Source organism: Cladophialophora bantiana (assembly GCF_000835475.1).
Source record: "Cladophialophora bantiana CBS 173.52 unplaced genomic scaffold supercont1.5, whole genome shotgun sequence".
Lineage (NCBI taxonomy): Eukaryota > Fungi > Ascomycota > Eurotiomycetes > Chaetothyriales > Herpotrichiellaceae > Cladophialophora > Cladophialophora bantiana.
The window spans coordinates 541,593-558,778 of NW_015971579.1; the positions used below are offsets into that span (position 1 = coordinate 541,593).

Sequence of the window (17,186 nt, forward strand, 5' to 3'; positions counted from 1 at the left end):
GAATATAGAGCGGGACAAATAAGGTCGACCCGAGGGTAAGAGGCCAACACAGTGAGGAAGACGCAGTTCGTGTTGACGCAAGCTTGCTCCTCGTGTTGTAGGTGGACGTAGCTCTGTGGGTTCCTGTCACCGCTGTGGACTTGACTCGGGAGCGGCCTCGCAGGCTTGTCCTAGGTGCGGACTTGGTCCTCACAACTTAATCCATCATGAACCATGTCAGCTGCTGAAAGTAAAAAATTTTTTACCTTCCAAAATTTTTTTTCCCTTGTTGCAGTTCAGTGGAGACGGGAGGCAAGAGAGCATGGCGGGGCAGAAGACGACGAGCAGGGTTTGGTCAGGGAGGCTTTGAAGCTAGTGGCGGAAGGTGTCAACAGCATGAAAGTACTTGGTACGGAAGAATTGGATGACCTTTGAAGAGAATCCAAGCTCAAAAGAGACAGCATGGCCAGCTAGATGAATGCCGGCCCACTGAGGACTAGTGAGTAGGAAAACAAAAGCCCTCGAATCGCAATGGGTACGGAGTACCTCGTGCATGGGTGGCAGTGGCATGAGGAGAAATTGTAAGTGGATTGACGGCACCAACGGCCTATTCCCCGCCATTGCTGTTGCATGCAGCACCTGCAGAACCCATTGGATGTCTACCGGGTACCGGTAGGTAGGTACTGTAACTGCCCTCACTAAAGCCCCTCTTTGTGCCTGGGCCACTGGTTGTAGTGCCCCGGTGCCCCCTCTCAAGCCCCTCTTTTACTACATCAGTCCATGCTGCAGCAACATGCATGCACATCACTCGTGTGTCACCCTTACCATGCTTGATCTTCACCTGACCTCAATTGTCAACGTCCTCGCAACATGTTCCACCTCGCCTACTAGAAAGGGCCACGCTAAAATCAATGCTCTATACTCTTCTTGTTATGCTCTTATGTATGTTGACGTCCTCCAGATTAATTGACCATCTCAAAGCAGGTTGATACTAAAAAATGCTCACATTGAGTTAGACTTCACTCCTCCAAAGCTCTGCGCGCGCCGTCAATGCTTTAATTCTTCCAGCCAAACGACCAGCCTCTTCTTTATAATCACTCCCACAAGCTTCCCGCTCCCCTCTTCGGTGACGCACAAATGCCTGAGGCCAAGCTTGCCAAACATCTCCACCACAAACTCCATTGGAGCTTTTGCACAGATCGTCAACGGTGTCCGGTCGATGAACTGTGACAGATCAAGCTCTCCCTCGTGCTCCATTTGTACTTGCGTACCAGTCACTGGGGGCAGAAGACGGACAACGCAGCCCGCAGGAAACGCGTGACCCAGAGTCTCCAGCCCGAACTCGAGTTCTCCTTCCGCTAGATAGCCTCGTAGCATAGCTCTCTGAACAAGGACAAGTCCAGCGTCCATAAGGCCTCGACGGCGGAGTTGGTGCAGCTTCTCTGCCAGTAAAACACGGGGGACGATGCCGCTGTCCGGTACGTCGACCGTGACCTCACGCATAGTTTGGAGAGGAGGAATCAGCTCCTCGGCGAGATGAGCATCCTGCTGAACTAGCTTCATGCTATGATCCAAATCGAGGAAAGGATGCCCTAGGACTGTCTGTGCAAGATCGTACACACCCTCCTGCTCAAGGGCATCTGCAACCCACTTGGCCACCATGATGCCGATCATATTTGGCACGACGAACTCTAGTTCGCCCGTCAACTCGAACATGATAACCGCAAGCGAAATGGTCATCCGACTAACGCCAGCCAAAAAGGAACCGGCACCAACCATGGCGAAGATTCCGGGGGAGATAGACCGTGCCAAGAAAGGCATTTGGCCAACAAGCCTGCCGAAGAAGGCTCCACCGTCAAGAGCAGGAATGATGATCCCCGAAGGCACCTTGATACCAAACGTTATAACTGTCAGGACAAGCTTGACAAGCGTTCCGTAAGTCAGCCAGCCCAGGTATTTCGGGGACGGCGAAGCGTGTCCTTCCTGCACACAGACGTAGTCTGTTCGTGAGCCTTCGCCACAATCGACCAGAAGGTTCTTGATAATGACATCGCCAGGTTCTCGCGCCAGAGGGTTTGGATACTGCAAAAGGGCCGTGGCGAGGACAACCAAGAACACCTCCAGAACCGGGTAATTCTTGATGATCCTGTATTTGCGGAAGGTGCGAGACCACAGGAAGTTGACCTTGCAAAAGATGCCTCCAAAGACACCCCCAGCAATACCCAAGACCGCGAATACAACGTAATGATATGGTTGGTAGGTGGTGCCGTAGTTGGTCTCGAAGAGCACAAGCTTGCCGGTGCCGGTCGGATTGAGCGCTTTGAGTGTCATGGCCGCGAAGAGAGAACAAACAAACGCTCGCCAAAGCACTTTGCGTGGGAAATATGTCGAGATTTCTTCATACGCAAACAGCACGCCGCCGATGGGTGCTCCGAATGCGACAGAAAGACCACTCGAGCAACCAGCAGCAAGTAGTTCTCGGAGCTTACGACCATTCTCTCTATACTTGTGGAATCGCATACCGACAAGGTATGCGACACACGTGGAAATGTGCACGAAAGGACCTTCCTTGCCCAAACACATACCTGTCGCAACAGCAAAGACCGAACCGACGGCCTTCACAACCAAGACATTGAGGTCCAGGAAATGTGGAATGACAAAACCAGACAGAATCGTCTTGATCTCGGGGATACCGCTCCCAGCTGCCATGTAGATGGACTTACCCGCAGCTGTAGGCTTCAGATTTTCGCCGTTCGCTTGGTTGCTGTTCTTCCGCATTGGCCCCATGTCCCCAGCGCCTGGAGCGGTTGCTGGAAGCGCTCTTCTCGTAGTCAACGTGACTGTTCCACTGATGATGCCGAAGAGCAGAGCAAATCCCACGTATATCCCGAACCCATACCAATAATTCCTCGTCCAATACTTCCATTCCAGGCAGGCATCACCAGTATCGGTGAAGGGCATCAATGGTGATTTCCCCGAGCAGCAAAGTTCTTTGCTTGCGAACGGGTTGTTTTGGCAGTATCCTGTCTTCCAGTCGCTGACGGTGGCAACAGCGATATCCACCAGAAAAGCAACGCATGCTGTTAGAGCGCCAATTACCGCAGCTGCAATCCAACCCTCACAAGAGTCGAACGCTGCCATAAGCCCATTGCGGATACCATTCCCGCTGTGCACGGAACGATGTCTAAATGAGTCTTTGATCTGTAAAAAGGTCAAGTTGAGTTGGTCAATCGTAGTCGATCTCTCTTACCAAATCATGGAGCCAGTCAATTGTCGTATAGTCATTGTACGGAAGACGTTCTCCCACGGCGGTGTCGCCCAGTGCCTGCTCTTCTTTACTGATGTGGGAAGAGACGACCGAGGGAGTGTCTGCTTCTAGGGCGATGGAGTTGACCCTCCTGTCCCGAGGGAGGAGAAGCGTCCTTTCATCTGGTTGCTCCTCATCCCCAGCCATGTTTGCTCACAGAACAGCAATGAAGCTGCAGAAAGCCCGGGCACTCAAAAGGCTGCGACATTTTGACCAATGTTCACGGATTTTACAGGCTCTGTGAAAGCGATGACGCTGTGCCTTCAAGATTACCAGCCGCAATCTGCATCTCCGGGGAACCTCAGATCTAGGAGAGACCACTGAGAAGTGTTGATTCTGGCAGTCACTGATAAGCTCAACTCTGGCAATCGAGTTCCTGAAAGTGCTGTGTAGATAAGAAGCAAGCAAGATAACGGTGGCCTCGGCCTCACACTGACCCTTTCGGGTGAAGTCGTCCGGCATACCTGCTACTTTGGTCACATGCTACGACTTGATAACGCATCAATGCCACCAGCGGCACTATTGCATCGGGCGCCAGTGTCTTTCCAGAAGTGGCACCGGTATGCCTCGCAGCGTCATGATAACCACCAGTATTACTTCTTGCGATGGGTGATACATACTTCGCTTAACTGCTGGTGAAAGAGAGCATCAGAGCGGAGCTGCATACACGGTGGCCAGCACCGCCCGATGCATGCTTGCATGCACACAGTTGGAGCGGGGCTGAATTTCAACGCAAAAGCCAAACCGACCCTTGAACCCAGCCATCGGCTTCAGAGGATAACACGGGGTGAACAGAGAGACAAGGGGGAAAAAAATTACTATACGAGGACGGAATCGTCATCTTTAGCTTACGGAAGATTCCATGGAGGCCCGAAGGAAGACCGAGTGCTGCGGTTGTTGTCTGTGATGGTCGAGACTCGTAACAGCCGGGACTGCGGGCATGCAGGCAAAGTTCCCTTGCACAGGAATTAACCATCCGTCCATGTAGTTGAAAGTAGGTGCTTCATAGCGTGACATTAGGCCCCTCTATTAGCCCACCAGCTGTGTGGCCTAACGCTCCAAAGAGGAGTGAAGGCCTCTTCTTGGGAAATTTGGTCGCGTGCCCTGCTTTCCCATGTTCCGTCTAGCCGAAAGTTAAATCTGTCCATCGGCGATTTCACTTGCTCCAGGCCATCAACCACCAAGATCCAGCACGAAGGGATCGTGTTCTTACTGTTGACTGAGTGTAGCATGTATTCATTCTGAAAAGGCTCTTGAAGAGTACGGCCGTGTAGAAAGGAGGCTAGACATGATGCCTCTCCAAAACAATGACACCCAAATATACCCCGCTCAAGGTGAACAGAAAGAGCAACCGAACGACATGTCCCATTTTATCCCAAGCATCGTTCACGCTTGCAAGAACATAAACAGCACAAGCGCAAGGCCAATAATAACGGCGGCGCTTAGGCCGCCAACGAGACCCCAAATAAAAGTCCGACGCAGTTGCCCCTCGTGCACTATCATCAGCGAGTCCGAGTCTGACGACTCAATGGAAGCCGTCTCTTCGTCGTATAATAATGGGGTTCGCTCCGTTGCAGGCTTGTTTCCTCCGATCAGAGTCCTGAGGGGCCACCAGGACTTCAAGGTTCCCCACGCCTTGGAGATAGCTGGGAAAGTAGGCTCGTTGGGATCGAGATAGATGACGTAAGATTCTTCCAGATTGGTATCGGAGTCGCCATCGTCAAATTCGTTCCAGTACCTGATCGGAGACGGGCGCGGCTCAGGAACCACGATTCGTGCTCGCTTCTGTGCCTTTTTGCTTGACAGGGATTTTGACTCGAGAGGCGAAGTGACGGCCTCGGTGTTTCGAGCTTCATCGGATGTGATAGAGTCGTGTCCACGGGTGGCTGCAGAGAAGACACTGTCTGCATGGCCTTCACTTGAGGATGGCCCAGAGGACGTTCCACTCAGATCGGTTGCATTGACCCTGACCCGGTTCGCAGTTCTGAGTCGGAATAGGTGGGAGGCTGTCTCACCGAGGCGGGGAAGAGGCAGCTTGGTGATGTCCTTCTCCAGTAGTGATTGCCACGGTGATTGAGGGAGATCTTTGTGAACTTTGCGAATGGCCATGTCTTCGAGAGTAAAGTCATAGACTCGGTACGCCAAATGCGACTCATCCAATGCACGAACAACAGCAGGAGTCCGAGCGAATTCCCAACGGATATGCAACGTGGCATGTGGGAAGGTGTCGCCGTCTTGGGGAAAGGGGTGCAATTCACCGAGGTGCTGCATGTCCACCGCACCAAAAGAGATCGAGGTATCGAGAGTGGCCCAATTCGCGACGTCGGCGGTGTTGGTCATGCCGGAGTAACGCGTCCGGTAGGTTCGTACTTCAGCCAAGGGCTTGACATCCCTGTGCTCGATGAGATATCGCTGAATGGTGGTGGCTTCTTTCGAACCACCTGTCAGACGGGAATCCCGGTCTAAAGCAATAACGAGGTCTTCACGGTCGAGGAGAAGGGCCTTTTCACCGGAAGAAGTAGGTGAAAGGCCGGCGAGAGTGACTGATGCGTCCTGAGCGCAGGTCCAATACGCGCTCAAGGCTATCTTGGAGGGTCTGACAGAACTTTGGTCTTTGACAAATCTCTGTGCGTTGTCGAAGAAAACCATGTGAGTGCGACTGTTGTTGTTCGACATGGAGAGTGATGTGTTTCTCTGTGTGGTCAGTGATGCATTGGAGCTTGTGCGTGAGGGGGTGGGGGCGACAGTGTCATCCTTCTTCATATGTCTCTGAATAATGGCGCGAGCCTCGTCGAGGTTGTCTGTATGAATCCAATAGAAAGCACTGCCGGCGGCCTCGCCATATGGCACCGTCATAACGGCAGCATCAAAAGCGGCAGGGGCTTGGTTGATGGCATTGTTGATTTTAGATATGGGTGATCGTAGGCCCGATGCAGAAATTCTATCCTGTTGCAGCTGACCGGAGGGTGGTTGTTGGGGATGCTTCTTAAGCGTTGGAATGGCCAGTTTCTCGGTCAGGGTGGCTGTCTGTTCAGCCAATTCCTGAAGATAATCTGAGTAATCGGTCTGCAGCTGGTTGGATGAGAAGACTTCGACGTCCATGCGAGTTTGCAGCGTGGTCGAACCTGTCCATTTCGTATACTTCTTGAGGATTTTGCGGAAGGCGATTTTCTGAGCAGAGGCAAAGCGAGCAACCTTTTGGATGAGGTCCCCCAGCTCTTCGCATTCGCGGGTGAGTTTGCGATACTTGCGGCTCCGGATCCCGGCGACGGCATCAACTTCCAGCATCCTTTCATCGCCATATGTCCGAAGGACGGCGATCTGCTTCTTGAGCGAGCTCAGTCGCCGGTCAATTTCTCCCCGTTTCATGCGCAGGAACAGCGTGATGTTGTCATATTGATCTCGTAAGTGATTGAGCAAGACCTTGTCTGTCTCCTCCCATCGACTCTTGCCTTGGACGGGGATTTCGACAGGACCGAAAAGATTAGGAGATGTACGTTGCTTGATGAGTTGCTTCATACCATTGTAGTTGAAGTTGTACGCGGCCCATTCCGGAACCGACCTCTGATAGAAGCTGTCACCGAACTTCATAGCGGTGAAACAGCCCCCCTGCGCCAAAGGTCGTATTGTCGTGTTGTAACTCTGCTGGAAAGCTCCGGAGCGCCAGTCGGGAGCACATATAAACTGTGCATTCAAATGACCAGGGCTGGTTGTTTCATTGCAGTGAGAACGTGAGATGGAGAATAGGTATGCAAAATGAAGGTGAAGATGAGCGGCGCCCGGCAGCAAATGACCTGACAGACTATGTATGCATTATGCATTGGGGCGGGGTGCCAATGGGTACCAATGGGGGCGCGAGGTGACAGAGAAATCAATCTTAGCACGAGCAGAAACGGGAAAGGCAAAATGATTCACAAAAGGTAATAATATGGAGTACGAGTAGTTACGGATCAGAGTCCTGAGAGAGTGGCCAGTGCTGCCCAGTGCCAGTGGCGCAGTGACCATAGGTAAGTATTTAAGTATAATTGTGCTGGGGCCCGTGGAGCCTGGCTCGTCGCTCCTCTCTTGGGAGTTGGAGCAGCTTGTTCGGAAAGAAAAATACTGGATAGTTTGACAGACAACACTCTGCGAGACCAAGCAGCTCTAGCATGTGAGATAGAGTTTCGTCAATCCCACGACCATCAATGTCTACTGTGTACGTACAACGGAGTGGCAATCACTGCAAGATGATAACAACGTCCCTCTGCATCGTATCAGTCGGGAACTTGGCGGTCGACTTGACCTGTTTCTCACACGCATCTTGGCCATCTCGCCGTCTCGCCGCAGAGAGCAAGAAGAGGAACAGCCACAGCGGGGAGTCATTCAGCATTGAGCCAATGACTCCAAGAAGCCCTTCCTTGCGCAAACGGCCGCTGGCATGTGCCCGTTATTGGCTTTGGTCACATTTTCTTTTTGTTGATTCGCAACATGTGAAATGTATCGAGATCTACCGAATTCACCTCCTCGTCGCTTTTCCGCCTTCCCATCCTCATTTAACTTCACACGCGACTACATTGAGCCCTATCTACCGAGTACTCGGTATTTATCTATCTATGGCCCGGTGCCCAGATCGACTAAAAGAGTTGCCGGCGCACATCTCTTCCTAAAACTTCCAGGTGGCTGGGAACCTGATAATGGAAACTTCCTTCCACGGCGTTCGATGTCTTCAGCAGCAACTCTGGGGAGTAGTCCGTACTACAACCGCAACAGGTAAATACCCTCACACAACGCCTGCTAAAGATGAGTTGCAGAAGGCTTCGGGGCCCTCCCAGCCCAGCAGGGGTGCTTAGGCTGGTGTCCCTACCGTAGGTCCCGTAGGTAGTCCCGCCGGACGTCCGGGTGGGGTCCCTAGGGCCTCCTCGGTACATGCACATCACTACTGTACCTACTAGTAGTTAAAATTTCTGTCCTGCCACAATTGTTCAGCACCCCCACTCACCTATTGGCCCACTCGCCCATTCACACTCCGCTTCACATTTTCCCAGCCCTGTGGCCAGACCATTACGGAGTCCCATGGGAGTTTTTGTGCCACCACCATCTGCCGCCAAACCTTACCAATTTGGAGGAGCCCAAAAAAAAAATTATCTCGATCCGATGATTTCATGTTACACTGCCCAAGACCCAAGTGTGTCGAAGCTTCTTTGCCCTTTCGCAGCCTTGCGCACATGGAGCGCCACTGTTAACGGGTTGCAGTGCTGCGTGCCATCTCTATTGTCGCTGCTCTTGACAGCCACAACCCAATGGCTGATTCTGGTGCGCTCGTCACCGCGCTGTCGACTTCCACCCACGCCTTCCTGCAGCCTTCCTCTTCTCTCCACTCCGAGGCTTTGGCCTCTGTAAAATGCATTCTGGACCCTTTGGCTGCCGACGTCGCAGCTGCGCAAAAGTTGAGGCGGGACCAGAACAGGAAGAAGAGAAAACGGAGTGATATTGAGCGGGAAAACGAGGTCTTGCAGTTGCGTCAAGTTTACACAAATGGCTTCGGGGTAAAACAAGTGTGGGAACAAGCGAAAAGGATCCTAGATGCCACTTGTACCGAGACAGAGAAGCATATCGCCGTCCACAGATCCCGACTGCACTCAAACTCAGACAAGCAAATTGCCAGAAATAGCCACCAGACGGATGAGGTCGACGCTTCGGATGCTTGGGAAGATGAGGATGAGGATGAGATGCCGGAGTCAGGGGCTGAAGATATGCAGGATAACCTCCTAGAAGATGAATTTGTCGACGAGAAGGATGGTGCAGAAGACGCAGGTGATCTCGAGGACATTGACGAGGTCGAAATGGATGCCTCTTCTTCCGGGACCGACCAACAGGATCCCGGAACATATCTGCAAGATCCGAACGGCCTCAATGATGGCTTCTTTTCTATCGACGACTTCAACAGACAGACTCAATTTCTCGAGCAGCAAGATGCACGGGGCGAAGACGACAACCCCAGCGATGAGGACGAGATTGATTGGGATGCAGACCCCTTGACTATGCCTTTCCACAAACCGAAGGCGAATCCTGCTAGCCAGGACAAGAAAGGGAAAGGCATCTCGGATCGCGAAGAAGAATCAGGCGAAGAAGAAGACGGTCCAACCTTTGGAGATGCCGACCTCAATGCCGATGATACCGACGAAGATATGATGAGCCAGGACGAGGGAGCTCTCAATGACCGTGTCGACGACCTCCCAAATACCAATGAGATTCGTTACGCCGACTTTTTTGCACCTCCACCCAAGAAATTATCAAAGACAACGCGGATGCGAGCACTACCGAAAACGCAACCGACCACGCAACCCAACCCGCCCGATGTAGACTTCGAGATCGACGTGCAGCGAGCAATCTCCGATGTTCGACGTGACCTGCTTGAGTCGGAGGAAGAAGAACCTGACTTGGAATCTGGAAGTGATATGGAGGGCGTGAGGCGGTCAAGTCAGAACATGTCTACACATGAGAAGCAGCGAGCCGCCATCACCGCTGAGATCCGGCGCCTAGAAGCGGCCAACGTTGCAAAAAGAGACTGGACGCTCTCTGGCGAGGCACGCGCTGCAGACCGCCCGCTTAATTCCTTGATCGAAGAAGACTTGGAGTTCGAGCGAGTGGGTAAACCCGTACCCGTAGTCACCGCCGAGGTCTCCAAGGACATTGAACAGTTGATCAAACGACGCATCCTGGCTCGGGAGTTTGATGAGGTGATTCGCCGCCACCCCGATAGTTTGGGCGCCGCCGCCGACACGCGCAGAGGCCGGGTTGATGTTGACGACACAAAGCCCCAGTCCGGCCTTGCAGAAATTTATGAGCAAGACCATCTCCGTGCTACAGATCCGGGATACGTCGACAAGAGATCAGCAGCGACGAAGAAACAGCATGAAGAGATCTCAAGGCTGTGGAAAGAGGTGTCAAGTCAGTTGGATCTGCTCAGCAATCTCCATTTCAAACCCAAACGAGTCGAAGTAGAGATCAAAGCAGTGGAAGATAAACCCACGATTAGCATGGAGGATGCAAGGCCTGTTGGAATGGGTGTCAATGCCGAGGAGAGCATGCTTGCGCCTCAGGAGGTGTATCGGCCTGGTCAAGATACGACGAAGAGGGGCAATATGGTTGTTCTCAAAGGCGGCGCGAGTGTGAGCAAGGACGAAATGACCCGAGAAGAGAAATTACGCAGGAGAAGGAGGGCGAAAGAGCGGGCGAAGAAGGCACAAGGAAATGCGCCGACTTTGAAAGTTGGCGCGAGTGCTAATGGTAGAGATGACGACTCTAGGAAGTCAAAGGCCAAATCTCGAGAGCGAGAGAAGGCGGACATCTTGTCTGAGCTGCGCAAAGGCGGCGTCAAGGTTGTGGGAAAAAAGGGAGAATTGCAGGACTTGAGCGGAAAGAAAGGGAACAAGGGAGGCGTCTCTGCGGGTGCATTGGCTGGAGGGGCGCTGAAGTTATAGTTTGTACATTGTCTTCATGCGTGAGCTGAGCGAGATGTTGCTTCGAAGCCCTCGTTGTCAACCATTATGATATCAAGCATGTTATCCCATTGGCAAAACCCTCATTGATTTGGCTCCCACCCACTTCCAAAATTGAATCCGGGTCATGTTCGGCAAAGCAAACCGAACATTGCTTCAGAATCCACGGCACAACGTCGATCGTAGTTTCTCAGCATCGACAACGGCGCAAGGTCCCCTCTCTAACCTTCTGTCCTTGGTTTGATCCGGGCGCGATCTTGACAACGTCTTTCACTTGAAGATGGGCTTAGAAGAGCAGAAGGAGGAGCGGGAAGTCCTCGAGTCGATTTTCCCAGACGAGATCACAGGTTCGCAAAACTCAATTGTCATTCACAGAGGATACCCCCACTCCTACTCCTCCTCCTAGTCCATATACATACATGTGGTGAACAGAAATCCCTGACAGCTGTGTTTCCGCTTTGGCAGACCTCTCGGACTCATCCTACCGGATAGCCATAACGCTGGACCTGCCCAGCGAGGGGCATGGCGATGAAGAGCCCGAACCGCCCGTCCTCCTGCTCAACGTGACCTACCCGGAAGCGTACCCGGACGTCGGTCCGCACCTGGACATCACGACACCGCCCAACGCGCCCAAACACCCGCAGCTGGACGTGGCCGAGGACAAGGCGCGGCTGCTTGACGCGCTGCAGCCGACGATCGAGGACTCGCTGGGCATGGCGATGGTGTTCACGCTGGTGACAACCCTCAAGGAGGCCGCCGAGGTGCTGGTCTCGGACCGCATCCGGCAGGCCGAGGAGGTCAAGGAGATCGCGGCTCGCCAGAAGGAGGAGGCCGAGAACCGCAAGTTCCACGGCGCCCTGGTCACCCGCGAGCGCTTCCTCGAGTGGCGCGACATGTTCCGTAGGGAGATGGAGGAGAAGGAGCGCAGGGCCCGGGAGGAAGAGGAAGCCGAGGACCGCAGGAAGAAGGGCGGCAAGCTCGAGGAGAAGAGGCTCACCGGGAAGCAGCTGTGGGAGAGAGGTCTGGCCGGGAAGGGTGACGAAGAGAACATTGATGGAGACGACGCCGTCTCTGCGGTGGAAAAACTCAAGGTTGACAGCTGAGGCATATCTTCCGGTATGGGAAGGGAAATGGGGGTCATTGCTTTATCACCTTAACCACTCAGAAGGGGGAAATTGGAAGATTATCAACGACACTATGACGACCCCCGAGGATACAACAGCTGGTTAATGCTAGCTTCCATTTCTATCTGCGCCGAACGACTGAAAATACCGTCTGCGAAAAGGATTCAGTTCATCAGCCGTACGACCAGTGCTGGCTTCCAATGCCTCTCGACTAGCAGACCCGTTAATGCCTCCCTCTGAATCGAGGGCCCAAGACACTCTCTCATACACCAGCAATCTTCGACTCCACTTGTTGAACCTCTGAACACACTCGTGTTTCAGTTCGAGATGCCGATGCGTCGGTATGGTGGTGACTTCCTCCTCGCCAGCTTCGTTTTCGTTTGCGCTCGGCATCCAGAACGCGACACGGCCCCCATCAACCAATGTTTTGGCTGCGAAGTCAAGGATATCGTCCAGCATACGCGCGAAGGAGTAAGGCTTTTTGGGTGGGATGTATCCCGGGAGCGTATGCGCCGGGACGCCGTTGATCAGTACCTCTGTCAACGGGCTGGACCTCTCAGAGTGACCAGTTTCTTCGTCGGTGAAATCTGCTGCCTCGATACGACTTTGCCTCAATCTCGTTCCCAGCACTTTCAATCCTTCACGCACGCCATATGGAGGATCACATATGATCCCATCTAGCCACCGGCCATCGCTTGACTTGAGTGCAGTCGCAGCACACCGAAACGGCGTATTCGTCAAGTCGGAAGTCAGACAATCCCCGAACAAATGTGTTAGACCATACTTTTGGAAATTGGCTCCTACACCCTGATCTAGACCGAAACCTTTCCCACGAAAACTCCGGCCATCGATATCTGATCCTAGAGCAATAGCTCCTAACTCTGCGGCGGCAACCATAAAGCCTCCGGTTCCCACAAACGGGTCCAGAAAGATCTTGCCGGGACTTGCCAGGGCGATGTTTGCTGTCAGCAACGCCAGTTCTGCATCCATCGAGGTTGTTGATATGTACGGCCGCTTCTTGAGGTCATGCTTCTCCCGTAGCCAGCGACATGAGTCGCCGATCTTGCGGGCCAGGAACACTTTCCTCAAACTCGTACCTGCTATTTTGTCGACAGCCTTGTTAGAGGGTAAAGCGCCCTCTTGGATTTCACTCGGTGAGGTCAGAGGAAGCCACTCTTCCAGGACCGCAAACTCCACTTGCGGGTCCTTCATCTTGATCTTGCCCTTGAAATCAAGGTATCGAAATGAGTTGATGATGTCTCTCTGTTGATCGATATCCCTCGTGCTGCCGTAACAGTCCACCGAGAACTTGAATGATACATGACGAAAACGATCCCATACATAGGAACTTCTTGATTTCACATCCGCGTGAAGTTCATCATAGTCCCGTCCCTGACCCCATATTTCGTAGATGCTCTTTGAGAGGATGGAACGGCTTTCGAAGTCCTTTATCCTCGCATCGACACTTTCAAAAGAGCCGCCATTCCCTACCACGGTAATATCTAGGGCAGGAAACCGCACCACACAGAACGGTGAGCTCTCGGCATAAGAAACAATCTCACAATGCAGTTGGGCAAGTGTCGAAAGTGCCTCAATCTCAGGCCGCCGGAAACTTTCATGCGCCTGAGCCAACCGGATGAGATATTGCATCGTCGAATCTAGTGTTGGGAGTAGATGTCGCCATGGAAAGGTGGCCAGAGAATTCTGCCTTGGTCGCTTCCGAAATAAACTGCGCCTGCTCTGAGAACAAGCCTTAGTCGGGGCGATGAAGGCAGAGATGATTTCAATTTGGTGATTGGACGAGAAACGACGAGGCAGAATTTTGAGTGACTCCAACTGTGGATTTTGAGTCGACCCCGTAATAATAGTCGATTGCCTGACTGAAAAAAGCGTCTCGTCATTTATCCCGTCATTTGATATTGAAGCGCGCCTTCTCGCCTTCTTGGCCTTGCTCTGTCATCCCTGGCTACAAGAATATTCTGTCAGACAAATCTCCAACCCAACCTCGGCGTCCTTTTTGCGCTCTCCTCTTGGCATATATCAGCCTTGGGCCTCAGCCCTCAACCCTATATATCCGACCGCCGTGTTCCTACTCATCTTTTGGTATATCATCATTGCATTCTTTCGTGCGCATACATAGAATATACCTTCTTTTTATAGATCTCTATATCTCTTTGCTGCGTCGATACGGCATTGTCCCTTCAAAAGAAGCCTCACAAAATGTCCGACGTCCCTCGCCTCATTCACGAATCGAGATCCCACCCTTCATCCGAGCCAGATCGGGACTTTTCTTCTTCCTGTCCGTTCTGCGCCATCGGAAGCACCTACAATGCAACGTCTCCCTTCGCCTCATCAGAGACGATGGCAAAGGCGCTCGACCCAGAGCAGCTCGACCCGCCGTCGTTTGTACTCTACTCAAGCGAGCACGTCATTGCTTTTCTGGATATTATGCCCTTGACGAGAGGGCATGTGTTGGTTGCACCTCGGAAGCATCGTGTCAAAGTCGGGGATTTGAGTCCCAGCGAAGGCGCAGAGGTATGTTTGACCACTGTCCTAGTGTCCCATTACCATTCATGTTCATTATCTGGGACCTGGATCTCATAAGATTCCTCTTTGGACCTCTTCTGGTCACTGATACACTTGTATTCCAACACCCTACAAGATCTGTAGAGCTAAGGTCATTTTCACATACACAGATCGGCAGAGTCCTGCCTCTACTCGCACGGTCTGTCATCAAGGCTGTCCTTCCAGATATACCGCACGAGAATGCCGACTATAACGTGGTGCAAAACAACGGTAAGCCGTTGCCACCATTTCACCATTTCACCATTCTTCTCCCTTGACCCTACACCCCCTGAGCCCCAAACTGAGCATTTCCATCACCCTCATCTAGGGCCCGGCGCCGCTCAAGTTGTCCCGCACGTGCACTTTCACATTGTTCCCCGCCCCCCTCTGAACTACACCCATCCCAAATTTAGCGCCACCACATCATCTTTGAAGAAGAAATATCCACCCAATCCTCAGCCTTCAGGCCGTCAAGCAGCGGCCATCCTGTTTGGAAGAGGAATGCGCGAGGATCTTGACTACGACGATGCCGCGGTGTTGGTCGAGAGTATGAGGGCGGCAATCAGAGAGGAGTGGGACAGAAGCTTTGGGAGGGAGGAAGGATCGGTCAATGCGGAGATTGTGAAGGAGATGAGAAGTTTGGATGTTGGTGCCAGCGCTGAAGGAAGCGGAAATGGAGGCCGAAACGGCAGGCGTTTGCCTTGGAAGGTCTGAGACGATCAGCTCTGGCCAGCTCTTTTCCTGTGACGATGGCCCCTTGGTCTACTCCAGCCGAGACCCTCGCTCGCCAACTACCACAGATGGTTGAAGGTCGGCAGATGGTGTGGAGTCAGATTCGAATTGATAGCCAGGGCTCGAAATGACACAGCCTGAGCAAACCCAATCGGCGAACAGCAGCGAGCGTCAACCATGCAAAGGTCCGCAGCATTGACACCAACTGCATGTCCTTGACTAGATCAGATATTAAAGGTCGTTCCGAAAGACGGCCAAGGTTCTCCATGTTCAAGTCTCGAATCTCTCGACATGCTTGTCTCTCTACCTTCACTCTTCGTATGCTTCAGCGTCGTCGTCGACCAACACGGCAGAATCCAGTCACCCTATTCCAAGTCGTCTCATCATCCTTGCCTCACGACGAGTTCAATCATTCCCACAACCGGGTGTCTGGTCGACATCCGTAAAACTGTCTCTTGCCCTTGGTTTTCTCAAGCCTGAGTGCCACCTTCAAGTGGCTAAAGGGAATGTCTGGCAAAGTCTAGAGACACCGAGCTCCCGAAAGCCTTTCGCATTACCTAGAGTCAGCACTGCCGACTGAAGACGATGAACTTTTGCGTTGAGAGGTTTTGGTTTTCCATTTCCACATCTCTAACGGAAGGTATTTGCCTTCGAGGCAGCTACTAAAGTGTCACGAGAGATTTCTGAGGAGGAACTACCGTATACGGAGTCTGCGAAGGCACCATCGCCTGTTGTTTGCTTGTGTGCGGGTTTGCTGCAAAGAAACTGCCCTCGGCCCCAGCAATCAGGTTGTTTGGCTCTGCAAACCATCGCCACCATGATCATCTCTTCCTTCCTCATTAATAAATACAACGACTCCGTCTCGCCAAAGCTCAAGTCTCGAGGTCGCAGAGCAGACACCAGAATAACCCCCGAAGCCCCATTCAGATAGCACAATCTTTCCAGTCTCCGATTCTCCCCTTTGTCCTGCACATAAAAGTCGACGCTCGTAATATGGAAGAAGAAGAAGCGCTTTGCTCTAAACGCCACCCACGATTGACCATCCAGGTCGACATCAACCGACAGGCGCTCCAGGTCCAGGAACATCACAGTCCGCGGCATCAACAGGAGCGTCAACCCCAACCCACCACCAACGAGCCCGAGATAGGGTCCGAGTCTCAAGAACAAGTACGTGTGGAGGTGTCGGTCCATCCTCGAGCGCAACAGCCAGCTATTACCGCCTCTGCATCATCCCGATCTCCAGCTCTAGCCCTAGCCTCATCACCCACAGACATTGCCTCGACGTCGTCTTCAACCCAACCTCCAGGTAGCAGTCCTAGCACATCCTGCGTGCAGGATCGGACCCTGTGCCAGACCCAGAATCGGGATCAGGATCAGGATCACCCCCGACCAGAGCTAGGCGACTACCGCACCCAAGCGCTCGCACAGTTCGAAGCTGACCTGCGTGCCGTCACCAACGCTCCTGGGCAGGATCACCGGATCCCGACGCGCACAGGGACTGGGATTGGAACGGGAAGTTTTCCTCCGAGACGATGGCCGGGACTGGTCGAGCATACCTACGATGACCGTGACTATGACCATGACAGCGGATATGACAGTGAGCATTGACAGGTCATGCTCAGACCAAGACTACACAGCAAAAAGCCATGAACGAGTACGAGCCGCATGATCAAGGCAGGGGGGCAGTCAGGAGGGTATCTGGATTCATCTATCGTTTTCAACGAGAGCTCGCAGGGATGAAGACAGGACGGGGATGGAGAGGAAGAGGAGAAGGTGGGATTGGATTGGATTGGATTCATACTATGTAGAGCGTTCCGTCTAGGAGCTCGATCTCGCCTTCTATCTGTGCGCATGTATGTTAATTAACCAATCAATAAATCAGTCAATCAACCAATCAATACATACATACATACATACATACATACATACATACATACATACATACATACATACATACATACATACATACATACATACATACATACATACATACGTGCA

General features: G+C 52.6%; 7 protein-coding genes across 7 annotated transcripts; 4 read left to right on the top strand and 3 right to left on the bottom strand.

Moving 5' to 3' along the window:
- Positions 1–1,026: 1,026 nt before the first annotated feature.
- Positions 1,027–3,433, bottom strand: Z519_03786 (uncharacterized protein; the record flags this gene model as incomplete). Its single annotated transcript, XM_016761533.1, has 2 exons — positions 1,027–3,180; positions 3,230–3,433. 2 exons carry the CDS (start codon positions 3,431–3,433, stop codon positions 1,027–1,029), a joined length of 2,358 nt encoding a protein of 785 aa, XP_016621871.1.
- Positions 3,434–4,672: 1,239 nt separating this feature from the next.
- Z519_03787 (uncharacterized protein) lies at positions 4,673–6,877 on the bottom strand (the record flags this gene model as incomplete). The annotated part of the gene is made up of 1 exon (XM_016761534.1): positions 4,673–6,877. The coding sequence occupies one exon, from the start codon at positions 6,875–6,877 to the stop codon at positions 4,673–4,675; it is 2,205 nt and encodes a 734-aa protein (XP_016621872.1).
- A 1,688-nt stretch (positions 6,878–8,565) lies between these two features.
- On the top strand, positions 8,566–10,749 carry Z519_03788 (uncharacterized protein; the record flags this gene model as incomplete). Its single annotated transcript, XM_016761535.1, has 1 exon — positions 8,566–10,749. One exon carries the CDS (start codon positions 8,566–8,568, stop codon positions 10,747–10,749), a length of 2,184 nt encoding a protein of 727 aa, XP_016621873.1.
- Positions 10,750–11,047: 298 nt separating this feature from the next.
- Positions 11,048–11,870, top strand: Z519_03789 (uncharacterized protein; the record flags this gene model as incomplete). Its single annotated transcript, XM_016761536.1, has 2 exons — positions 11,048–11,114; positions 11,233–11,870. The coding sequence occupies 2 exons, from the start codon at positions 11,048–11,050 to the stop codon at positions 11,868–11,870; spliced, it is 705 nt and encodes a 234-aa protein (XP_016621874.1).
- Positions 11,871–11,999: 129 nt separating this feature from the next.
- Z519_03790 (uncharacterized protein) lies at positions 12,000–13,541 on the bottom strand (the record flags this gene model as incomplete). The annotated part of the gene is made up of 1 exon (XM_016761537.1): positions 12,000–13,541. The coding sequence occupies one exon, from the start codon at positions 13,539–13,541 to the stop codon at positions 12,000–12,002; it is 1,542 nt and encodes a 513-aa protein (XP_016621875.1).
- A 570-nt stretch (positions 13,542–14,111) lies between these two features.
- Positions 14,112–15,170, top strand: Z519_03791 (uncharacterized protein; the record flags this gene model as incomplete). The annotated part of the gene is made up of 3 exons (XM_016761538.1): positions 14,112–14,426; positions 14,588–14,687; positions 14,785–15,170. The coding sequence occupies 3 exons, from the start codon at positions 14,112–14,114 to the stop codon at positions 15,168–15,170; spliced, it is 801 nt and encodes a 266-aa protein (XP_016621876.1).
- A 1,011-nt stretch (positions 15,171–16,181) lies between these two features.
- Z519_03792 (uncharacterized protein) lies at positions 16,182–16,796 on the top strand (the record flags this gene model as incomplete). Its single annotated transcript, XM_016761539.1, has 1 exon — positions 16,182–16,796. One exon carries the CDS (start codon positions 16,182–16,184, stop codon positions 16,794–16,796), a length of 615 nt encoding a protein of 204 aa, XP_016621877.1.
- Positions 16,797–17,186: the final 390 nt, after the last annotated feature.